At 38.1% G+C, this 26378-nt stretch overlaps 2 protein-coding genes across 4 annotated transcripts in view; one reads left to right on the forward strand and one right to left on the reverse strand.

The window, feature by feature from the left end:
* slx4ip (SLX4 interacting protein) overlaps nt 1–14309 on the reverse strand; it is a 38641-nt gene extending 24332 nt beyond the window's left edge. Inside the window, exons 1-4 of one of the 2 annotated variants that reach the window (XM_084390663.1) lie at nt 14047–14309; nt 13860–13898; nt 4885–4974; nt 4436–4562 (exon numbers count right to left, since the gene is read on the reverse strand). In XM_084390663.1, coding sequence (XP_084246789.1) covers nt 4436–4562; nt 4885–4974; nt 13860–13886 — 244 coding nt within the window. In that variant the 5' untranslated portion in view covers nt 13887–13898; nt 14047–14309. The remainder of the gene's footprint in view (nt 1–4435; nt 4563–4884; nt 4975–13859; nt 13899–14046) is intronic. The other variant, XM_084390664.1, reaches the window with a different exon arrangement.
* A 220-nt stretch (nt 14310–14529) lies between these two features.
* Nucleotides 14530–24719, forward strand: mkks (MKKS centrosomal shuttling protein). Of its 2 annotated transcripts, XM_084391552.1 has the most exons (5): nt 14530–14579; nt 15229–16214; nt 17449–17630; nt 20490–20600; nt 24248–24719. In XM_084391552.1, the coding sequence occupies exons 2-5, from the start codon at nt 15230–15232 to the stop codon at nt 24659–24661; spliced, it is 1692 nt and encodes a 563-aa protein (XP_084247678.1). In that variant the 5' UTR covers nt 14530–14579; nt 15229; the 3' UTR covers nt 24662–24719. The 2 variants fall into 2 exon arrangements, with proteins under 2 accessions (XP_084247678.1, XP_084247677.1); XM_084391551.1 differs by having other exon boundaries at nt 14565–16214.
* The last annotated feature ends 1659 nt before the right edge of the window (nt 24720–26378 follow it).

Genomic DNA, 26378 nt, shown 5'->3' on the forward strand with positions numbered 1-26378 from the left:
TCCTTGCTGAATAATAGTAAAAAAAAAAAAAAAAATTATATATAAAAAAAATCTTGAAAAACACTATTATTTCAACATATATTTTTTAGACAAAATAGTAAAGAATGTTAATATTGGTGAGAACTATGATATCGATGCATCCCTAGAAAGTACCGAAATATATGTACATGGTTTGAAAGAGAAATTAGGTTCTTCACATTACCAAAAACTGTCACGTTTTCGTCAAGCTGATATAAAAGGAGGAGTACACATTGAACGATGACAGTCCTTTTTAACGGTTATCGGAGAAACATACTTGGATTTCGGTCCTGGCATGTTATACAAAAATGTTGTTTATAAATGCCAGTGGTGCTTTCATGTGTAACCACATAATTGTGTTGCAAGAAAACTGAGTCATCAGAGTCCCGATGTTTAGTCGATCAAAATCCTTGCTAGTGCCCAAATTCGATACACTGATTCACACAAAATCGATTTCACACAAATTAGTTACATTCCAAACTGAAAGAATGCGAAGTGAATCATTCATTAAGTTCTCAAATGTGTGTGTGCTTGCTTGAAATAGATGAAATTGGATTGCTTTTGTGAACTCTATTGCAAGAGATTGATCTTTTAATTTATGGGTTTTCCCAGAACAAAATACTCCTGGAAAAATGAGGTCAGAGAAAGTTAAGAAAAAGAAAACAAGCATCTCTTATGCTGTAACTCTAGCAATGAAAGACACTGAGTTGATTTAGCTTCATCTTCATCAGAAAAGTTATTTGGCAGAAACTTTGAGCAACAATCTAATTAGCTCATGTTCTCCGTTTAAACCTAATAACTCTATTTTGAATCTGTAGCATCAGATATTAGGTTAAAGCTCTTGAAATGTAGCAGCAAACAGACTCTCTGGGTGACATACATAGTCAAGCAGGGGCTGCAGTGACTTCTTTCTTAAGATTAGGGATTAATAAAAAAAAATACAAAAGTTATTTCCCCTGAGTGCAACAAGCATACCGTTCATCTCACTCCAAAAATCATTCTTAATAAGGGGGAAAAGTCCGAAAGAATTTCCATTTTCAGGGTAGATATGCTTCAACAAATGGCTACATAAAACATTGCAATCTGCTGTCTTCCAGCAAAAAAACATTTTCTTGGTTAGTGTGCCAAGAGTCCGGCTCGTGCTTCCACCAAGCCAAGACATTTGGTGGGAAAAGTTCCCCCTTTCCCGCCCTCTCCAAAGCATAAATAAATCAACTCACTATGAGCTAATGGGGAAGCATGAGGTAGCCAGTCAGAGAGAAGCTACAAGGGCTGACATTTGAAAAATGGCCTTTGCAGCTGAGAGCAGAGCAGACTGCTCAGGAAATGTGTCGGCATGTGACACGCTCACTGGATATGATAAATGTGACATGCATGTTCAAACAACCACACAGAGGTTGACAATAGACACATCTAAGCTGAGACTGAACACAAAACGCCATGCTTGATGCATGCATGATGAAATCATGTAAGCTGACACATACAAGAGAGGGAAAAATATCTCTAGTGCATAAGTGAGTTCACACAAAAGGATCTGGGGAGAGTTAATAGCTGTTGATAGCCGACAGCTGGAGTGGTCACATGTTCTGTGACTGGGAAAATCGCAGAACTCTTTGGGTACATTCCAATCGTCTGAAAGTGTGTTGCGAAGTGGACTTCACAAGGTACTATTTGGTCAATTTAATTGGAATTACAAACCATAGGGAGTGTGCATACTCAGTCCAGCAGACTCTGCAAACAATATAGGAATCAAGGATACACTGAATGTCACCGCCATACATATTATAAATTAACCAAATCACATTTAACATTTTATATAAATATGTATCATTAAATGTAGGGGTTGAGTATAACCAATTATATTGATTTACTATCATTCCAGTATATAATTATACATACAAAAAAAGGATATTTCTAAATAAAACATGTACATTTTATATACATGAAATAATCAAGGCATCACTAACAGATTAAGTAAAATGTAATGAATATATAGGCTAATATAGTGCATATATTTAGCAAAAGAGTTCATTTCTCTAGCGAACTAATAAGCTGTGGACACTGAATAACTTGCCTGAGGCAAATTACATCAAAATACTTGTTTACAAGCTGCTTTACTGATGTCTTTCTGCCGTTGAAACACTAATTGAGCGATTACACGAGATACGTTTCAGTAAGTTGTACTATATCTTTCAACATGCCTTCAGATGTTCATTCACGTTTATTAGAAAGATAATCGCGTTCCGCACGTGCAGCTGCTTAAGCTAAGGCCCCTATATAGTGATGTCACGCCACATTAATGAGCGTCAAAAACGGCATTTATTGTTTGAATTTCGTAATAAAATGGACACAATTTAAAAAAAATCGTATCGAAAATGACAAAAAGCGGAGCTTATTGCGATTATTGATGGTTAATGGTGGCTACAACGCTGTATTCGTCTTGTACACATACTGTAAGACACACGGAAATCGTGGGACGAATACGAGTACCGTTACACCCCTAAATACCATTTAATCAAATGTCAGAAGGAAGAAAAATTTGTTTTGTCACACAAGGTAAAGTGAGTTCAACCTCAACAATAGGCTACGGCTGGGCGCGTTCGGGTCGGGACACCATTAGAGTATTGCAATACGTACAATGGGTGGTGTATCGTGATTTTTGGTTCAGTTTGGATATAGTTAAACCCCTAATATATTTTATCACATAAAATAATAAAAACAAAATATACATATTTAATATACATTCTTCATAAAAGATACTTCATATCTGCTGAGTGAGCACCCTGTGTGTATGTTGCACTAGAAAAGGAGATCAGCTGGTTTTAGTTTGACCTCAACACTGAACATGTGACCCTTGCATTTATTTCCCAGTCACAGTTCAGCTCCATTTCTTGCCAGAGGCCTAAAAAATACTTTTAAACTTCAAGGTTTATGGACACAAGTGAAGGAGACCATCTGTCCATGCACACACACCCTGTGAGTGCATTTCCTCATTTGTTATGCTTATCTGTCAGAGATAATGAGTCAGTCTTTCTGATATATTAGACAATAACCCTGTTCTCACCTGGACCAAGGGGCGAGACTCACAGCATTGCATTTCTCACAGCTGTTAAATACACAGTGAGCAGTGATTCATGATATGCTCTTCAGATCTGAAATCGTTCTCTAATGAGAGGTAATGGACACATACACTGTGTCATGAGTGAAAGCTGAGGTAAGTCAATCTTTATCTGGGAAACCAGCTACTGACAGACAGATCCTAAAAACCCTAATAGCTAATGCCGGACTATAAAGAATCTGCCTCCTTTTTTTTTTTTTTTCTTGTTTGTCTGACTTATCTTACAGCAGCAAGAGGAGAGTAAAACAAGCAAAACTGCATGTAATACTAGCACTGAACAACAAGAACATAGAAAGATGAGCACCTCTGCAGCGGTGCAGCAATTCCTTGACGTGCCGTGAGAGGGGCAGCAACTTCTAAAGAGGAGAAATTTCTTTTTATGAGCTTAACTGCCCTGTAATCTACCTCTCTCAGCGGGACTTGGCCCACGCAGTGAGTCAGCCTTTTACAATCTTTAAGTGCTACCTGTGTAGAAAGAACCGCCTCCCTTAAGGCCCCAATACACATCAAGCGAAATCGAAGAATGAATGGGAGTGATGTCATTTCAAACTAAATCCGGCTAGAGTTAGTTTGGACTAAGTTTCAGTGGTTTGAAACAGCTTGCTGCTTCTTTTGCATACATTTAAAGTTTTTTTCTTTTTTTCTTGCTGGCATGCAGGTATGGCCTCGATTTCTCCACTTTGTTTTGAAACCTTTCCCTTCCAACTGTGGGACAGCCGTGTACAGAGTGTCCAAGCTGTGAAGCAGTGTGACATGTTTCATGTTTATGAAGGAGAGATCGTTTCTAAAGTAGGTGAGTGAAAGACACAGGTCTTTACTTGCAGCTTCATCACGGGTAATTATTTATTTCAATAGCCTATAGCAAATTGTCAAATATTCAGGTTCAACACACCTTGACAGGTACATTCGTAATTGTACTGGAATATCGCAGTGGTATTTGTGGATCAAATAGGTACAAAGACATAAATCAATATAGTTAAACATTCTTAGACATTACGGACATGAGGAACGGGTCTGTACGTCACCATCTTCTGAACAAATGCCAATGGTGTAACTAAAGAAAGCTGTTAAATATCAAACATTGCCAAATAAACAGCAACAACTCTAAAATGTTTGTTACAGTCATGTTTTTAATACAAGTTTAATGCAGAAAAATGACCAAACAATGACCAAAACATCATGGCTCTGTTCTAAAAATCTAGTGAGCTGCCTTGCTGTATACTGCTTAAATGCCTTCTAAGGTGACATCCAAAAGGAAAAGATTTGGACGTTTTGGAGCAGAGCGCATGTGTGCTGTACCTTCAAGACAGAGTGGAGCAGTCAGGGTGAAATCTTTCCTCTGTTTGGGCTGGATCTTCTGGTATCTGGCCTCTTGAAACTGCCTCACCCTCGGCTCCAATGCATCTCTTATCAGAGAGCCGACTTCCTGTAAATACAAACACATAAGTGTTTGCGTACATATTTGCAATCTTGAAAAAGACAAACCTCCCAAGGTGACATTTGTTTTAAAACTTTTATATGGAGCTCAAATTTAACTAGATGTGCTGCATGTAGCGTTAAACCTGGGAGGGAAAATCATTCAAAGTCTTTCGGCTGTGTGGGCCAACAAAAACATATCTTATAAAGGCAGGAGGAGGATGGGGGGGATCCCCAAGAGTAGATCCAAATTCCAGATTTCTGCAGTATCAGCCAATTGAAGTGTAAGAGGACAAACACAAACAAACAGAAACACACCCTAATTCCCATACCTTTCTGTGCTCTGCAGAGAACCAGCTGGCATTGTCTCCTTTGCCTAAGGGCAGTATGTGAAGATCCACTAGCACTACGAAATTCCCACACTTTGAGAGAGAAAGAGAAAAAAATGGGGGTCTTAAATACAACAAAAAGTCATCACTGAGCTGATTAAATGACACCTTTAAATCCATAGCTGAAGGCAAGTCACACCATCCTCTTCCATTTGTCTTTGTGCATCTGCTTCCCCCCCTCTCTGCCCACCACGTTTACAAGCTTTGTAAACGCACCTCATTAGCATCATGTCAGTAACCAGATACACTTGATCTCAGAGACGATGGTGTTAAAACTAAAGACGCACAGAGGACTGACACAGCAAAGGATTTGCAGGCTTTGCTAAAGGATGACCTCGCTAACCTGTTAGTTTATGGAAATGTGACGAGAAGAGGGCCAGATTCAAGGAGGCTCCAGAACTTCGTCCGAAGAGTGGAATTATTGGAGCGCTGCGTCAGCACGTCAGGGACAATAAGTCATAGCAAAGTAGGAGAGCCAGAGCAGTCGCGGCCGTTTAAGCACTTGTTACATCTCCACTCCACACTGGCCTGATTATGTTTTACACATGAGCGCAAGAACGAGCCTGTCACTGTGCTCCGGTCCACTCACACAGGCCTTTCCCGGACCACCCGCAAGAGGATGAAGAGGAGCCGGCGCTGAAGCATGTCAACACCTGAGCTCAAAGCTAGATGTGGCCACATTGATGCTGCGGGGACGCAAGCTGGATAGACTATAGGAGAAACGAGCTGATGACTTCAGAGGGGAGCAGACAAGAAGAAATTCCCCTTTTCAAGACACAGTCCAGAACACATTCTAGAGCACTTCCAGAGTGCCTGATAAAATCCTGATAGAACACGAATGAGCGAGTGCGTTTTAGTGGGCCCTGGAGAGGAGCTAAAGTGGCTCGGGCCAGGCGGTAATGCTCTAGGTCCGTGTTTCTCCGAGGCCAGCTGGGAAAGGATGACGTGAGAAAGTGAATTAGAAGGGTGTGTTGGGTAAAGCCCATTGTTTAACACCGCTCTATGGCTACACTAGTTTTCTCTCTCTCTTTACATCTTTGTCTCTTTCTCACTCGTCACATAAGCAATGATTTATGCCTCCCCATACCGGTGGAATCTACAGCGACTGAGTAAATAAAACGTCTCCAGCATTCTCGTTTGGCTTCTAACCTCCGAATTCATCTCCAGTCAAGCAGGATTACGGCACATTATTAGCACACAGACAGGCCAAATCGTGCTGCCAAATAGCTTTGTTTTTGACATGAAAGCATATTTTCCTCTAATTGCTGCTTTGTGTACATGAGGGTTGGTTTGATGGCGGCCGTGTTGAACTTGAGGGACAGGCTGCCCCCTTGTGTCAGACTATGGAAGTGTGTTTTTTAAAGACAAGCAGCTATATATAGGTGGTGGTGACATATGAGACAACTCTGTTAGGATCTGTGTCAAGGTTGTTTTCGTTTCATTGAGATCCTTACAGATACATTCATTCCAATATCCGTGATAAATCTCATCCGATGCAGCGTTTGAAGCCAAGTTAATCCTTTGTGGGCAAGCGGAGACAAGAGCTAAAAGAAGAAACAGAGGAATCTTTATGTATGCATGCATGTATGTGGAGGACAGCAGATCCTTTAGAAAACACTGGGCGGCTTTCTCCTCACGTCTTTGTGCTGTGCCCATTCTGACACTGACCAGTGGTTTCGGCTCACTGCCTTGCACAATTACCGTGGCGTGGGAAAGCAAAGGAGGGAATGGACAGGAACTGTCAATCAGGCGGTGAAAAGGAGCTTGGCTTCGATGATCCCATAATGCATCTTCTTACGCTGCCTCTGGAACTGCCACGCTAATCGCATGCTGTTCTGTTTTTCTCCACTTTCTTTTTGAAATCCAAAATATGCCATTACAGAAGACTGTAGGAATTTTCCCAGTGTTTGAGAGGCATGTTCGCTTGGCTTTTCCAGGCCCTGTGTGACTATGGGACAGAGAGAAACAGTAAAATGGATTTGCCTAATATGGGGGTCTGTCTTTAAATGTGCAGTTGAGTCAATTTGACATACAGTGATTGGAAAGAATAATGAGGTTCGGTTCGTGAAAGGATTAGTGCCATTGGTACTAATGAGACAGTTCTCCCAAAACTGAAAATCATGTCATCATTTACTTCACCCTCATGTTGTTTCAGATCTGCATGCATTTCTTCCTTCTATGGAGCACAAAAGAAGATATTTTGCTAAACTTTTTTTTTGTTTTGGACCTCATTGACTTTCGATGCATGGGAAAGAACCAGTTGAAAGTGAGTAAATGATGACAGATCTTTGCATTTGTGAATGAACTATCCTTTCACACCTGTTTGATTGGATGAATTTTGCACATTTAACAATTGTACTGTTTACATGAATATAAGCAAGTTAAACACTGTTGCATTACCAAGCTAGAATGAAATAATCCAGAAGATTTGGATTCATATTTGTTTTGTGAGAAATCTAAAAATAGTTCTTAGGCAAAATTTCACAATAACTAATACTACAGCCATCCAAAGTCTTTTAGTATGCCAGTAAACAAGAAAATCATTGGCTGCATTTGCAGAGAATGGTATTAAAACATAAGTTTTGCAACAGATAGGCCTACTTTTGCAAAGGTTTTGTTGAATGCTTTAAAGAAAAGCTTTTCGGGGGGGGAAAAATCTGCCAGAAAACAGCTGAACCAAGAGGTGATCTCTGACCTAAGCCGCTAGCCCGCTACACAACCTCCGTTAAACAATCCCTTGGCAGAAACATTAAATTTCTCTGAAATGTTATCTAGGTTTGTTTGCAGAGTTTCTTTTGTTTGCAGAGTAAAAAATCCTTCACTGTTGTGCAATGACAATCTTGACTCTTGATAGTTCTGTGTCACATTCTAGAGGAGGAATGATACTGTCTTCGGGAAGTTTTTTTTTCAGTCTTCAGTCTCTTCACTATATTATTGTATATAGGGCTTGAGGCAAAGAACAGCTTTTACTTTTTCTACATCCTTTCGTTTGTTGATCCTCGTTGAATACACCTGAGGCTTTCTGTAGGCCAATAACCTCCTGATTAAACTCGGTCTTACCTTTCACTCTTTATCTGATCAGCATGGCCTGCCAAAAACACACTACACAGGCCCTGAAACCAAACAAACAGTAAAACAGAACAGTACCAAATCAGTCCCTGCCGCTCTGACCGAAGTCCACGGCTAAGCTGTGCTATTTTCTACTCCCAATCGCTAAGAAAACACATGAGGCAAACCGGGTTGCTTTCGGCTTTTTGGACTCCTGGCTCTGCTCTGCATCACTTGCAGTTCCCAAGATGCTCCCTTGTTACCTTCTCTTATCAGTTTCACCCTCCCTAACTGAGATTTCTCCTGCCCTCACTCTGATTAGTGTCGGGCAGCCGGCCCAGAAGCGTTTGTGCAGCAGTTGCCTGTTCGCCACCACACATCCCTGCCCTTTTACCACTGCTATCGCTGGTGTGAGAACCAGACCCCCTTTCTCTGCACTTAGCTCCAGGGCTAACATTAACCAGCCACAGATGTTTTATGCTGGGAGAGAGGGAGAGAGAAAGAGAGAATGAGAGACAGAGGGCAGCAGAAGCAGTCTCACTCAATAAAACTCCCCCCTCTGTCTAGCTCCGTCTTTGTCTTTGTAAGAGCGTCGCAGGTCGACGAACAGTCTCCGGAGCCTAAGGGAACTCTTTAGATCTATGGGTGTTGCCTGTTAAAAGTTTAAATTTTTGGTCTTGACTTGCTGATTTTGTATGGCGTGAGTCACCTGACGTTCCTTCAAGAGGGTAAACATTAGCGTCGTCAGCAAGAGATCCATGAGCCACAAACAAGTTTAACTAGATTTTTGCATGCAAAACTCAGCGCACTGATGCTAGTGTGATCCAGGTGGCTGCTAGGGTTGCTATGTGGTTGCTAAGGTGTTCTGCGGTGGTTTCTTACAGGCTCAAGGAAAAATTGCCCACCCCCAGCTCTCTAAGATATTCTGATCTCTAGATATGGCTCAGGTCTCTCCTTCAATGAAGGTCTATGGCATTTGACATAGCAGCACACCTCTCTTCAATAAGCCAAACGATTTGAGACATTGTTCAAATTCGCAGCATATCAAATCTAATGTGGGATGAGTTATGAGCTTAAGTTCTTAAATATAGCAGCAGGGCTCCAGACTGCAACTAAAATGGTCAAAAGGTGAGTAAATCATTTGAAATCTACACTGCAAAAAAAAAAATCCTGTTAAAATTTACAGTAAATAAAAATAAAAAAGGCAGCTGTGGTTGCCTGAAATTCACAGTAAAAAATACAGTAGTTGCCTGAAATTCACAGTAGAAAATAGTGGGGTCAGTACACAGGGTCAAAACAATATTAGGGTAACACACATTACACTAAAATAATGCAATAAATGTTAACTAACCATTACTGATAACAAAAACAAGAAAAAAATTAATTATTTATATAAACACAGTGAATGTCTTTTCACCATTTCACTTTCCACTATAAATTATATGGTAATTCATTGGAAAAACCATACATTTGCAGCATTTTACAGTAAAATTATATATAACCTGATGTTAAACCATAAAAAAAAAAAAAAAATTGGAATAAACAAATAGTAATGTAACTTTTTACTGTAGCATTTTTATTTTTTTCCTGTAAAAATAACAATGCAGACAAAAAAAAATATCAAGTGTGTGCTAGTGTTTGCTCCATGCAACAATGAGCACATTATATTTGTGCTCATTATAGTTATGATTCACATTTCATGATCAAATGACTCTTTTGAACTACTTTTATATTATTTTTCATTTTATTACTCACTCAGCCAGTTAATCGTTCAGTGGGATTAATGAGTTCTGAATTATGATATTGTAAAAAAAAAAGTTACAAAAATGATCAATTCTGTATTTTTTCTACCCCAAAAAGTATTTGTTTAATTAAAGGGGGGGGGGGGGGGGGGGGTCCATAATCAAGTGTTAATCTCTGGATGTAAGCACACCTGAATGGAGTTCTTCTTTTTTTTTCATAAGGACACAACCCAGAAGCAAAATTCCAACTACAAGAACAGGCAAGAATATCACCTGGTAAAGCTCTACAAACAATTGAACAATATCAGAAAGATCCCAAGATTTCTAGTAAAAAGGAAGTAGGCTATCAAAAAAAACAAAAAAAAAACATTCCTCCACTTCTTTACACTGTGGTTTTTAAAATAAATGCTGCTAAACTACCAACATTAAGCTGGTGAATCTAAACATCTGTAGTAATTAACTAACTAAAATATTTCTTGGACATTTCCAAAAAAACGACATGCTTAGAATCCTATTACATCCTCCCATGTCTGTTAAGCTGCATCCATCCCATTTTTCCCTCTGCGTTTCAGAAATAACAACATATTTCCTTGATCCGATGACAGTAACAGGATGCTTGGAGGTCCAAGTGTGTGGTCCGTATCTACCAGGGAAGTCGACCTAGCACATAAACCAGAGCCAAGACATCTGTCATACTACCCAGCACTTAATGTTCATACTCAAAAACAAAGAATCACGCTCTCCCATCATCTCCTGCACCAAATGGGTATAACAGCAGAGTGGCGTGGCAGGTCTTGTATAAATATTCAGTGTCTTCTGAGGCGTTAAGTCAGGGCCTCGACTTGAAGCATGAGTCAATTTACGTGGGAGTATCTCATCTCCAACATTAACTGCACCGCACCGTGGAAACACGACATTCAACTTAATGTTGCTGTGTCAGGATGTTCAAACAATCAATCTACGGGTGGCTTATAAAAGTCATTTTAAAATGTAAAAAATAGGGCACAATGTACAGTGGTAATATGAAGGAATTTTCTGTATCGATTTTTCCCAGGTATTGTCCTACCAGAAAATTACCAGTACCTTTTCTGATTTTCTACAGATTTGTTTGTAATAGTTCACCCAAAAATTACATTTTGCTATCATCTACTCACCCTCATGTCGTTCCAAACCCGTATGACTTTTTTATGCATACAATCAATGACTTTCATTTCGTAGACAAAATCTTCTTAAAAAAAAAAATCTCCTTTTGTGTCCCAGAGGAAAGAAAGGCATGCGGGTTTGGAACGGCATGAGGCTAAATTCTGAGGGAATTTTCATTTTTTGATAAACTATCCCTTTCAGCTGGGATAGAAAAGAATAAAGTATTGTAATATCTTGACACAGGTCTTATGCTCGCCTACAAGAGTTTAGCTGAGAACTGGGCCAGTTGATGGTATTGTTTGCCTCCCCGTTTTAAATGTCTCCCTGTGGTCACAGTGTTGGGCATGACAGTTCCTTTCTCAGGGAGAGCAACATATATAACAGTATCATTATGTGCAGACTGGGAGGGTGAAGTTGGTGAGTGGTGCTCTCCCACAATGAAAAACAAAAAGACAGGAGAAATGATGAGTGAGAAAGACAGAAAGAGAGAAATATGCAGCAAAAGTCTGGCACTAAACACGGATGTGAGTGATCCACAGCAGCGTCCAGGAACTAGAGTTAAAGCCTTCACTATATGAAACATCAACAAAGACAGAGACCCAGAGCTTTTCTAGCACTTAATAGAAACATCTGACATGTATTAGCACTGACATTCATTGACATTCATCTGGCCTGAAGATGAATAGACAGGGCCGGTCCAGCATGATCTGTGCTGCCGAGAAACACGGCCCGAGGAGACATTCAGCTGGATAGATGCATGCATGATTATAAACATCAAACTAATGTATTGTAAAAGAAAGTGACTGAGGCGGTATGGAAAATATAATACAGCGTAACGCTATGTTGAAATCTGGACGTTTTCTTTTTAGCATGGTTTGTCACAAAACATGTAATGAGCACACACAAAGAACATGAAAAAGTGGGAGCTGTTCTGTAAACTACTAACTTAATACATTCAGACAGCTGCATGCTGACAGCGTTCATTTGCTGAGGCAACTACCCCCTCTAGTGTTTAGAAATGAGGTACATCTATTCAACAGCTCTGAATTTTAAGTTGATCTTGAGAGTCTGTATAAATCCCTTTAGGTTTCTTATAATACGGAAGCCCGTTTCCGCCACATAAGAAAAAAATCATGCTTTGGTAAATCACAAATAAGAAATTTAATTAAGTCATTGTTATGCATTAAAAATTAGAAACAGGGCTTGGATTAAACCAGGATTAGGCCTTAGTTCAATTAATAATCATAATAATTCACTGCATTTATATAGCGCTTTTCTCAACACTTAAATTGCCTTATACATGGAAGAGGGGAATCTCCTCGAACACCACTAATGTGGCAGCCATATCGCGCCAGAACGCACACCACACACCAGCTTATTGGCGGAGAGGAGACGGAGTGATGAAGCCAATCAGTATGTATGGGGATGATTAGGAGGCCATGATGGACAGAGGCCAATGGGCAAATGTGGCCAGGGTTAAACCCTTACTCTTTTTCAGAAGGACATCCTGGGATTTTTAAAGAGTCAGGACCTCAGTTTAACATCTCATCCGAAGGAGTCAAGAATAGTGCTTTTTGACAGTATAGTGTCCCCATCACTATACTGGGGCGTTGGGACCCACACAGACCACAGGGTGAGCGCCCCCTACTGGACTCACTAACACCTCTTCCAGCAGCAACCTGGTTTTCCCATCCAAGTACTGGTCAGGCTCAACCCTGCTTATCTTCAGCGGGCAACCAGTCTTGGGTGATATGGCATAGAGCATTTTACTAGTCTTTTATAAATGTGCCTTAGAGAAAAAACATGTACTGGTGTGCATCTTGAGACAAAACAATGATACTGACATATTTTAAGATATGTGTCAGTGCAAGTTACTTTCAGTTAAAACAGCTCAAACATTCATTTTAGTCTGGGACTAGATTTAAGCCTTGTCTGTGAAACCGGACAAGGTTTCATTTTGTCATAGAAGGTCGAAATAAAAATATAAAAGTCATAAATTACATAAAAGTCATAGTTATGACATAAAAGTTGAAATTATAACACAAGCCATAATATGGTTGTTAAAAATCAAAGTCAAAACTATGACATAAAAAGTCCAACTGATTACATAAAAGTGAAAGATAAAAAGTCACAGTTATGACATAAAAGGCTAAAATAAACATATAAAAGTCATAAATTACATAAAAGTCATAGTTATGACATAAAAGTTGAAATTATAACACAAGCCATAATATGGTTGTTAAAAATCAAAGTCATAACTATGACATAAAAAGTCCAACTGATTAGATAAAAGTGAAAGATAAAAAGTCACAATTATGACATAAAAGGTTGAAATAAAAATATAAAAGTCAGAAATTACATAAAAGTCATAGTTATGACATAAAAGTTGAAATTATGACATAAGCCATATTATGGTTAAGTAAAAAATTAAAGTCGAAACGATGACATAAAAAGTCCAAATGATTAGATAAAAGTAAAAGATTTTGAATTGACATAAGTAATGCTGAAATAAATAGGTTGAAATCATGACATGAAAATGTGAAATGATGACAAAAAGGCCATTTAAAAAGTCTAAAATGATTAGATAAAAGTCAAAATTATGACATAAAAAGTTTCGACTCTATAAGAAAATGCCAAACCTTGAAACTTTCGAAAACGTATAACCATCCTTGAGTCCTTTCATTTTTCATATTGACAAAATGTTATATTGTGTGGTGTAATTCTTATAACATCTTGTGATGTCCGTATGCCCCTCATAATAATTAATTATTTTATTTTATTTTATTTATTTATTACTGTTAATATCTGTAACTTTTCATTTGCGATAAAACAAGTTTCGACTTTATAGGTAATAATTATGACAAGCTCGAATTTTTCTCATGTGGCGGCAGAAATCACATTTAATAACACTAAAAACGATAAAGTTAAACCAAAATACTGCAGCAATGACCAAAAGATCAAAGAAATAACGTTACGTCAACATACCTTAACCACAAATTTAGAGGACTGCATTCTGATGAAACACTGCAAATAAAAATCAAAGAGAAAGCGCTGAACAACCACAAACAACAAAGGAACTGGTCGAAATCTCCATATCTAATGAAACTTAAATCATTTTTAATGCTGAGAACATACAGTGATGAAACCCAAATCAGTAGAGTGAAATACTCACGTGTTTGTGACAGAAGCAGCTGGATGGAGCTGAAGACAAGCCCAAACCAAAACACAAAGCAGGAATGGTGGTAAAATAGCGCTCACATACTTTTCTTATGACATTCTGGGTCGATTAGATATAATTGCCTATATATAAAATTCATATTTGTCATTAAAATTTGCCCAAAATAACGATAAAATAACGGTAATGAAAGAAGCTTGAATCAGTTTCTCCCGCCGATGGTTTGAATCTTGCCCTGTCATGTTAGGACCCCAGCGCGTACAGTTGTCATAGAGACGCAGTCGGATATAGGAGGCTATATATTTTGCCGGACAGTAATGATAGTTATTCGTAATTTGCGAAATATCCATGATGTTATATATCTTAACAAAATGATAGTTTCGCATTGAATGTGTAATGTTGACGATGTAAAAGCCAATGGTTATTTTATTGGTTTCTATTGTTAAATACTTTTTAACTGGCACGTTTGGTTGCCACATTAGAGCATGTGTTGTAAAGACGTAAACACAATCTGCTGCTCGGCTACTGTCGTACGGTTTGGTTTTTCTTTCTTATGTTTTGGTTAGTTCGTTGAACAATAAGCTTAACTTTGGGGAATGTACGAGCCTCGTAAAGTACATTTTACACGTCTCCTCGCGTTTTATAATCTATTGAGTTTGTTTTTAATTACAAATCAGCAACAAGAGTTGTCATATGAAAGAATTCTATAATGCCATCAAGTCATTTTAGTATGATAATGTTTAGTAAGATTATGTTAAAAGGTTGTTGACGTAAAATACTTGCTTAACTCCAAAACAGCATTTTACTAATTGTTTTGTTACTACGTAAGCAGTCTTTATGACCTCATATTATTTGTCTACGGACTATTTATTATTTATAAAATAAGTAGTCACGCTACAGGGCCATTTAAAATGAACTATTAAAGGTAAAAAGGTCGAAAAACTAAGAGAAACGTTGACCTTAAATATACACTCTCATGTATGCTTTAATACACATGTTAACCTAAAATCTTGATGTTGGTTTAAATCAAAGATATTATGCTACTACAATATTGATCAATCATTACATAAAATCATAATATCGTACTATTACGCATGTGATCTATTAATTTCTAAGTTATTACAAAGCAACTGAGCTGTATCAATAACCTTCTGTGAATTTCTCTGAATGAAACCACAGTATGTCTCGCATTTGTAAGAAGAAACCTGCTGTGTGCACAGATGAACCACTTTCCGACAGTAACATCTGCCAAAAGATAGCTCTGTTGAGAAATATACTCAGTACTGCCTATGGACCTACTGGCAGACTGAAACAAATACACAACAATGTTGGTGGCCACGTCTTGACCACTTCAACCTCTACAGCGCTGCTCAAGCGAGTAGATATGTCTGAGCCGCTTCTCAAACTGATCTCAACTTCTGTTCAACATCACACCGCATGTTACAGTGACTCTGGGCTGTTTATGGGGATTTTCATGCTGAGACTTATTGAAAATACTCAAAAATATAACCTAAGAACAGTTGCTGCAGCCAAGTCATACAAACATCTTGTGGAAGAGTGCAACATGTATCTTAAAGGAGACTCTTGTGGTTGTAAGGTCCCGGTAGACTTCAGCAGCTGTAACTCACTCGTTGCCCTGGCCCGCAGCATGATCACCAGCAAACCAGCCTGCATGTTGAATAGCAGGGAGACACAGCATATCAGTTCACTGATCGCACAGTCCTTTCTGTATTCAATCCCTTGCAACTCTCCCGATGTGGCCTGCTTTGGAAGGACAGTTACCATCGGCATTGAGGGCCAACCGGTGAGCGATTCTTCTGTTTTCCCTGGACTGCTGGTGGATGTCCCTGAGATGCTTCAACCTGCAGATCTTAAGAGACTGGGATCTGGTCCATTTAAAGTGGTGGTTTTCAGTGCATCACTGTCAGGTGATATGTCTGAGGTTGGAGATGTAACATTGGAGATCCACAGGGGAGTGGACCCAGAGCTTGATCTCCTTCAGCAGCTCCTGAAGCTCGGGGAACAAGTTGTTAAGGACAAAGTGAGCTTATTTGCTTGTCAGAAAGTAGTACATCCAGTCCTTCAGCACTACTTCAGGGAACATGGAGTGGTGGTGATAGAGAGGCTTGGACTTGCCCTGATGGAGCCGTTTATCCAGATATCAGGTAGATGTTTTTGAATATTTATAGAATTGAATATGAATTTAAAGCTGTTTTCTGAATTGTTTAATATAGTTTTAAGTTGTATTTCCAGCTCTGACTGTATATTTAAAAACTAGTCATTTTTTCAGAATAAAACATAACAGAATATAACATACATGTTAAAAAAACTTATTTTAAATCTAATTTCCTAAGAAAATAAACACAATTTCAACTTGGCGTTCTTACTTACGTTCTACTTACAAAGACACTTTAAATTGATTTAAAGTGACAGACAATTTTAATGTAGGCTAAACAAATATTTCTATTTTAAATAAATGCCATTCTTTTTGTACTTTAATCCTGAAAAAAAAGTCAACTTTAAAAAAAATATTAAGCAGCACACCTGTTTTCAACGTTGATAATAAGAAATGTTTTTTGAGCAACAAATCAGCATATTAGAATGATTTCTGAAGGATCGTGTGACACTGAAGACTGGAGTAATGATGCTGAACATTCAGCTTTGCCATCATAGACATAAATTACATTTTAAAATATAATAAAAATAGAAAATAGCTATTTTAAAATGTAATGATATTTCACAATATTACTGTTTCAATTGTACTTTTGTTGAACTTTTCAACTGTACTGTATGTATTTACTTATGATTGTTATTATTTAAAGCCATGCCTTCTTTGAATCATTTATTGGTTATAATCAGTGTTGGGTAAATTACTCTAAAAAGTAATTAACTACTAGCTACTAATTACATCTTCACCAGTGTAATTATATTACTGTACTAAATAATCTCTTAAAAGTGTTGCATTAATCCAATATCAACCTCGAGCGGTTGAACAATACAAGGATAGACATGAAACTGCTCTTTTAATTCTTTAAAAATAAATATAAAAATTTCATAAATTATTATTGAACTGACCAAAGTATTTAAATGTTAAAAACATACATTCTATAATTAGATGTAACATTTTGATGTTAAATCCACTATTGTTTGGTATAAAATTGTAGTCTGTACAGTATTTAATGCAATTACATCAGAAGTAAATGTAATTAAATTACAGAAAAATTAAGAGTAATCCCTTATTTTACTTTTTCAAGGGAAAAGTAACTAAATTACAGTAATTGCTTAGTAATGAGTTACACCCAACAATGGTTATAAATATAACATCATTGTGCAATACAATAGTATTGAAAAGAAATGTCAGTCTACATTCTTAGAGGCTTCATTTTATTTTTATTTCAGGTGCTCAGGCTGTTGCTTCTCCTTGCTCTCCAGTCCCGGCTGAAGCTTATGGGCTGGTTAGAGGGCTCTGTTTCCAGTCATGTGGATCCAGAGAGCTGCTCCATCTTCTTCCTTCTAAAGGTGCTGCAATTAGCACCTTGGTGCTTTGCCACAGAAATGAAACTATGCTTGAAGAACTGAAGGTTCGTCCAACATGTTAAAGTCAAGATTTTTATGTGTTCATTTAATTATTTTCATTTAAATGCACCAATAACCGTTTTTATACCAATTAATTTAAACACACAGTTTGAACCAATTCACCAAATTGAATGAAGCTTACGAAAACATCTGTCTTAGATGTGTTTAGAAACATCTGTTTTAATGCTCTCATTATCCCAAGTCATGAGACGAAAAAGGATCTTTAGGAAACATAATGGGCAAATAAAAGCTGCATTAAAATCATCGCAATATTCACAATGCGCAATTTTATATCGCAGTCAAATCATCACAGATACACTATATTGCCAAAAGTTTTGGGATGTCTGCCTTTACATGCACATGAACTTTAATGACATCCCATTCCTGATCCGTAGAGTTTAATTTGAAGTTGGACCACCCTTTGCAGCTATAACAGCTTCAACTCTTCTAGGAAGGCTTTTCACAAGGTTTAGGAGTGTGTTTATGGGGTTTTTTTACCATTCTTCTAGAAGCGCATTTGTGAGGTCAGGCATTGATGTTGAACGAGAAGGCCTGTGCCCGGTTGCATAAAGCACCTTAAGTGTAATTTTCCCTTAAGAACGCCCTTATAGGTTTCCCTTATAGAAGAATAGAATAGAATGAGGCATTTATATAGCACTTTCATATGTACTACTGTACACCCAAAGCGCTTTACAATCATATCAGGGGATGTCTCCTCAACCACCACCAGTGTGCAGCATCCACTTGGATAATGCGACGGCAGCCACAGTACAACAGCGCCAGTGCACTCACCACACACCAGCTATAGGTGGAGAGAGAGTGATAGAGCCAATTCAATGAATATTATACTTAAGAGTGTTGCAAAAAATAACTCTTAAGGGTTTCTTTAGGTGAAACGTCATACACCCTAAGAATTTCCCTTGAGTATCTATTTTTCCCTTAAGTAATCCCTTAGAAACCGATAATTGTTGCATTAAGCCCCTTAACTGTCATTTTCCTAAGTATAACATAAGGTTTGGAAAACTTCACGTTCAGTGTTACACACGGAGCGAGCAGGTTCAATCCAAGTCTTCTAACGAGACGCGATCGGCCGCTTTATATGATAAACAAATTTTAATTTTGCCGTTTTTTCACATATAAACACATAAAGCACATCTTATATGGTTAACGGAAGCTCAAACGTGCGCGCAAGCGCAGGAACCAATGAGGTTTGTTCTTGCGCATGACACACACACGTTTGAGCTTCCGAAACAGCTTGAATCATATGGATTACTTTTATGTCTTTCAATAAATGGACAGAAATAATAGGCGAATATTAAAAATATCTTTATTTGTTTCTAAAGTTGAATGAAAGTCTTATGGATTTAGACCGACATGAGGTTGAGTATGACGACAGAATTTTGAGTAAACTATCAATTTGAGTTTCTGTCTCGTCTGGTCCTTCTTTTTCATATTTGATTTTCTTTTATGTTTTCCTTATCCATGTTATGCTGTTTTCTGGGAAACTTACCGCTATCTGTATTAACAAATAACATGTCCGTGCAGCAATAGAATTTTATAGCGGAAAAACCTTTGTCACTGTCGTGAAACACTTAACAGTTTCCCTTACCTAAGATAACTCTTTAAGGGATTATATGCAACATCCTTAAGTCATTCCCTTAGCTGAGGGGAAATCACGCCTTAAGTCTCATACTTAAGGGAAAAACTTAAGGTGCTTTATGCAACCGGACACTGGCTCGCAGTCTCCGCTCTAATTCATTCCAAAGGTGTTCTATCGGGTTGAGGTCAGGACTCTGCAGGCCAGTCAAGTTCCTCCACACCAAACTCGCTCATCCATGTCTTTATGGACCTTGCTTTGTGCACTGGTGCGCAGTCATGTTGGAACAGGAAGGGGCCATGCCCAAACTGTTCCCACAAAGTTGGGAGCATGTAATTGTCCAAAATGTCTTAGTATGCTGAAGCATTAAGAATTAGGGGCCAAGCCCAACCCCAGAAAAACAACCCCACACCATAATCCCTCCTCCACCAAACTTTACACTTGTCACAATACAGTCAGGCAAGTCCTGTTCTCCTGGCAACCACCAAATCCAGACTCGTCCATCGGATTGCCAGACAGAGGTGTGTGATTCGTCACTCCAGAACATGTCTCCACTGCTCTAGAGTCCGGTGGCGGTGTGTTTTACACCACTGCATCCGACTCGGCATTGCACTTGGGGATGTAAGGCTTGGATGCAGCTGCTCGGCCATGGAAACCCATTCCATGAAGCTCTCTACGCAGTTATTGAGCTAATCTGAAGACCACATGAAGTTTGGAGGTCTGTAGCTATTGACCCTGCAGAAAGTTGGCGACTTCTTCGCACTGTGCGCTTCAATATGTACTGACTCCGCTCTGTGGTTTTACGTGGCCTACCACTTCGTGGCTGAGTTGCTGCTGTTCCCAAATGCTTCCACTTTGTTATAATACCACTAACAGTGGACCGTGGAATATTTAGTTGTGAGGAAATTTCGTGAATGGACTTATTGCACAGGTGGCAACCTATCACAGTACCACTCTTAAATTCACTGGGCTCCTGATGATTTGGAGGGGTGTCCCAATACTTTTGGCAATATAGTGTATTTTATGAAGGTTCAATCTATTGCCCCGCTCTGCAATCCCTGGTTGTGCCGTACCATTCTGTCAGGTTTATTTTGGGTGCATTCTTCCCTCTGTTCTCCAAGCTTTTTATTTTGTTCCTTGTATTTTTAAGTTCCACTTTTTCTAGATTCACTGGACTTACATTTATTTATTCAAACTTATTGCATGAATCCCCTCTTTCACTTCTCTCATATGATGAACATTTCATTTCGTTTCATTTGTTGGACAGATGACATGTCAAAGAGCAGAACATGTGTTGCGACTGACTCTGAGGGAGCCCTACGCCCTGCTTGGAGGAGGCTGCACCGAGACACTGCTGGCCACCCACATCACACACATGGTATTCTGTTCCACTGAGTTACATATCACATTCGGTTGCATTTCTACAGTATTAATTACTAGATGAGTAAGTTTTACTAGTCAAAATGTTATGAAAAATGCATGCATTATGCATTTCTTGACTGTGAATTAGGGCTGGGTGGAATGACGATGTATATCGTTACCACGGTATAAGATGTCTGTTGTTAGAGATTTTGCTATATTGTGTATATTGCAGTATGTAAATACATATGCCTCTCTCAGATCGTGCTCGATGTTAAAAAAACTAAATTCGGTGCTCGCACTGACTGACACACAGCGTAAACGCGTGCACAGAAAGCCACGTCTCTCGATATGTGATCCCAAATTTCACGTCTTATTGTGCTTGAATGGTCGAATACACATGCTATAATGTCTTCATGTAAGTATTCATGTAAACACAGCTGGTTATGTCTCCAGTGAAGGTAAACAGTTGGGTGTAAATCGGATGTGTATCAGTATAATGGATCCGTGCGTTTGGTCTTAAAGTGACAGCAGCCTAATATACCTACCTGCTGCTCTGTGTCATTAATATGAATCAAACAAAAGAGAAAATAACTTGCTGCTCTTGACTGAATAACTTTGTTTTAGCTTTAATAAAAATACATTTATATTTAATTCAAACAGTGAAGACTATGCTATATTTTATTTTTATATTCAATTTCTGCACTGTAAAAAATTTGTAACACTCCCCAATCAAAAATTTCAATTGACCGATAACATCTAAATTTTTCAATTGGCCCAAGTGAAAATCTGTACATTTAATTTTAGAATTTACAGAATTTCACTTGGGCCAATTGAAAAATGTAGATGTTATCGGTCAATTTAAATTTTTGATTGGGGAGTGTTACAAATTTTTTACAGTGTGTAGTAATTCAGTGTGTTAAATAAATCTATTGTACTGGAAAAACTTAATTTAAGTCATATTTTTGTTATATTGTATTTGTCCTATTATTTGTAATTTGCTTCTTTTCTTTCTTTTTTTTTTTTTTTTATAACAGAAATGACATACAATCATTTAAAAATAACTATATTGTGAAATAAAAATTCTCATATCGTGAAAAAAGAATTTAGTCATATCGCCCATACAGTCATACTGGTCATACTGTGAATTCTGAAATTAAATTTATTCTACTTTAAATTCTACTTTTTTAGCAACAAAAAAAAAAAGAGAGAAGATGATAAATTGGTGTGAACATCCAAAACCCAAATTGGTAAAAAATAAATAAATAAAAAATAGTATTACAACCTGATGAAATATGTTATGAAGACTTAATTGGTTGAAACGTTTTTTTGTGTGTTTTTTTGGAGCTTTAATATAAGTGTACAGCCATTTACCACTTTGTTAATTTTGAGGCCATGCTGGTCAAAAGTTATTAAAAGATTTGACAAGGTTTTATGAATCTTAACAAAAACTAGTTCATATTCAGACCAGTTCTCACAAAATTAGAAGATGCCAATTTAACCTATTTTAATGTTTAATATTTATTATTAATTAGTGGCAAATCTACTCATACCTACTTAAAATGACCACAAGGGGAGCTATGAGCAAATTCTTTTTTTTTTACTTTTTTTTTTTATTATTAATTCAATGCCATGAGAACAAGAGGTATTACATATTAATTTTATCACATTAACATTAAACATTCCAGAAATAGAAAAATTACATAAAATCCAATGCTTTCAAAGCATTACATGTTTTCAGCACTTTTTTGTTTGTTCCAAAAGATTTACATATAATTTAAAGTCATTTTTAAAATGTGAAAAATATGGTTTGCATTGAGCCCACTTCTTTTTATGTATATGGTATTTTCCTAACAAAAATAAATAAATAACTCTATAATATGTTGTTCTTTACAAATTGTCATTCTTAGCATAAAAGAAGCACATTAAATACACAAATTTCTATCATACACTTCAGTTTTCGTTTCTACTAATAAAGGTTTCTAAATCTTTCCAAAATAATCTTGAGTACATACAGTGAAAAAACAGAAGCAAAAGAGTTTATTTTTCTAGCGCACAAAATTCACAGGTATATGAAATATTAAGCTTAAATCTTTCCAAAACATGCTTAACAGGATCAATTCTGTGAAGTATTTTGTAAGACACTTCCTTAATTTTGTTATTAACACAAAACTTATTTGGCAATTTCCATGCTTTGACCCAAGAGATCTTACCAAAAGAATATTGCAGCAGGAAAAGACACAGACCAAAGAGCATTTCTTATATCCTTATTGCTACATTTTTGTTTTAAAACATTAACATTATCAATGAAAATGTTACCACAAAAATCATCCATGTTGATTTCCACTCCATTAGAGTTCTTTAAAGGTGATGATACACAGGGCAACTTTTTGAGCAATATTGCTGGGCAATGTTGCCGTCAACGGGCAACCAGACGAGACACAGGGCCCACGACCGATCTAAATTATCCAGATAGAAATGTATTGCCCATTTTCAATGGGAAAGTGCCCAAGTAACAATCGCTCGGCAACATTGCTCAAAAAGTTGCCCTGTGTATCATCACCTTAAAGGTATAGTGGAGGATCTTTCCGAATTTTAGATAAGACCCGCCCTCTCCACTTTTTGAATAAGTTTGATTGATTCACCAGAATGATTGACAATTAGGAGGACCAATAGTATAGGTGATCCACCCGGAAGTAAAAAATCCTCCATTATACCTTTAAGAGTAACATCACACTCTTTGGAATCGCGTCAAGAACAATAGCAAACTCTTTTGGATTAACTGATAATTGAAATTTTTGTAGAAATTCAGTATATGATAACAAATATCCATTGGAATTAAACAAATGCTTTTACTAATATAATCCCCTCATTGAGCCAAGTATGATTGAATACTGATTTGTTTTTAAATAATACGTCTTTGCTATTCAATATTAAATAATTGTGCGGTGAAAAATTGTGCTTACACACCAATTTCCATGCTAGCAAGGCTCGTCTGTGAAAACTGGCCAATTTAACAGGAATTTTGTCAACAGAAAAATTGCATTTCAACAAAAAGAGTATTAAATCTATAATTAGGAAATGCATTGCAAAGACTTTCTCTATTCTTCAAAAACTCTATCAACCATTTAATTTTAAAGGTGTTATTAAGTGTACTATAATCTAAGACCTCAAGTCTATCTGCTCAACCTTACAATCCTCATGCCACAGTGTGGATGACGTCAAAACCTGGAAGACTAATTCGCCAGTGGTTCCCTCAAGATTTTCCTATGAGTTTTTTATAATTTATGAGTAAAATAAGGTCTGTGGTAAACATAAGTTGACGATACTTGGACATTCTTTCTACAACGTAAATTAAACACACCCATATCGAAAATTATGTTTATTTCATTTTTTTTAAAACTTGTTTCTAACAAGTTACTAGATAAGAATGTTTGGGGAGTAAGTGTGTGTAATTTACGCTGTAAAACAAAACGTCCAAGTATCGTCAGCTTAGGTTTACCACAGACTTTATTTTACGCATAAATTAAAAAACCTCATTATAAAAACACAGGAAAATGTCAAGAGAACCACTGGTGAATAAGTCTTCCAGATTTTGACTATTGGTGTGTGCCCAGTAATTTCTGCTTGCTGCTATATTAAATGTTTTGTCATTTTACTTTACAGAATCAGTCCACAGCCACAACAACAGCCACAGCTCTGGGCATCTCTCACTCTGAGTTTGTCATGGCAGTCAAGGCATTCTGCAGCTCTCTGCATGCTGTGGCTCTTTCCTTAGAGCATGACGGGCAGGACTGTCTCATTGACCTGACATATGCTCACCGATGGGTCCCAGATATCTACCCCCAAACCACTGCTAGGCAAACCTGTGGCTGTGGTCTGGTGGAAGACAGATCCGACTTGGAGAAGACCCCACTCAATACAGCGTGCCACACTTTCTCTCCTGTTTTCCTGGAAAACACTGACAATCAGCCCATAATATTAGATTCGTTTTCTGCCAAGCTCAATGCTTTGAATGTGGCGGTTGAGATGGCTACTTTTGTTCTTGATGTAAAATATATAATAAAGGATATCAATTGAATTTTGATGAATGAACTGTGCTAAAATAAAGATTCTAGGTTTGATATATTTTATAATCAAATATTTATCTGAGACTTCATTTTTCTTCATAACTCCATGTGGCAAAGTACACGTTAAATATACATTAGATCTCCAAAACCAAAATATGAAGAACACAGAGAGTTATAAGTCTTATTTGATGCTGCTAGAGTCAGTGACCTGCACTTTTTGCAAATATTCAAACGGCCAAATCTGCAAACTTTTAAATGAAGCAAAATAAAGTTTTGTGGTTACTAAGAAGTACTTAGGTGTGGCAAAAGGTCCTGCTTAAGTCATCGTCATTGTGCCTTTGGTAGCTTATGGTGTAATGTTCCTGTAATTAGTGCAGTGACTGAATGGGTAACAAAATCTGCTAGATTACTACATAGAACTATCTACTCTAGGAAATCATATACTGCAAGCAAGAAAAACGAGTGTGTGTTTTGTACGTGTAGTTTCCCACACTAGGTGTAGTCTTTGATTTCAGATCCTTTCCAGTATAAACATTACTGCTGTTGATTTGGCTATTAAATACGGAAACTTTTTTCTGACAAGGAATAAAAAAACGTTTTATCTCTCAATTCTGAGGGTTTTTTTCTCACAATTGGGAGTTTACATCTCGCAATTCTGGCTTTTTTTTCTCACAATTGAGTTATTTAAAGTCGCAATTGTGATTTATGATATATGAATTGTGAGTCTGCTCAGGATCATGGAGCATGCTTGGAGCGGAGGGGCTGGCCACTGCGCTGAAAATGACCTCAACCTCGATCATTCAAGAATGAAACACCACTGTGGTGATCGGAGACGCAAACGTTTTGCTGTGACTCTTCCAGTGGTGAGGAGGAAAAGAGCTCTGATATTGAGGTATGTTTGTTTTTGTGTTTATTATAACCCTTTGCAGTGGTAAAACAACATTCAAACATTTCTCTGCAACTCACAGGGGGAACGGTGAAAAGAAACATGCTCTCTTGGAAGGCAGTCCGCCTCTCTCCACGGACATCGCTCTCTTCCTCCGAACAGAACCTTCAGGAACTCTGCTTCTGGTCCGCTGGGCGCCTGGACTGGCGGGTAACTTGCTTTGCGCCATAACAGGACTTCTTGTTAGGTCTCTGACGCATCGGCGGCTCAGGATCATGGAGCATGCTTTGAGCGGAGGGGCTGCCCACTGCGCTGAAAATGACCTTGATCTTGCCTGAAGGGTAGCATTGGCTGCTTGGGAAGGAAGTGGGTAATAATTTTAGACTGTTTTTGTGCCTCCGCACCAAAGAGGCCTTAGGGGTTCACTGGGGCGTCAAGCAGCATTGATTTGTCTGAGTCACACAATTCTGTGAGCGTGAGCAACATGCTGCAGCACTACCAGGTTGCCCATGCTGCGCCTGACTCCTTGGGCGAGATCTGCTGTGCACAGCTTGCGAAATGACTCCAGGTCCGGGACTTCCTCATCCAGGGACTTCAGGAGTCTAGTTTGAAACACCTGCAGGATCGCCATTGTATGAAGGGCAGATGTTTTGTGTCCAGCCAAAATGGGCTGTAGTCCTACTTGGCTTAGAAGGCAGCAAACTCGACTTCCATCCGCGGGACGGACACAGGTGAGCCTCTTTAACGGGAGGCGACCGGGCGAAACCAGGGTTGTCCGCCCCATCCACCACTGAGAGGAGGTGGGTCTCTTGGGCATGGTCTCGGGCTGAATGAGGGGAGG

The sequence above is a fragment of the Rutilus rutilus genome (assembly GCF_951802725.1).
Source record: "Rutilus rutilus genome assembly, chromosome: 20".
Classification (NCBI taxonomy): Eukaryota; Metazoa; Chordata; class Actinopteri; order Cypriniformes; family Leuciscidae; genus Rutilus; species Rutilus rutilus.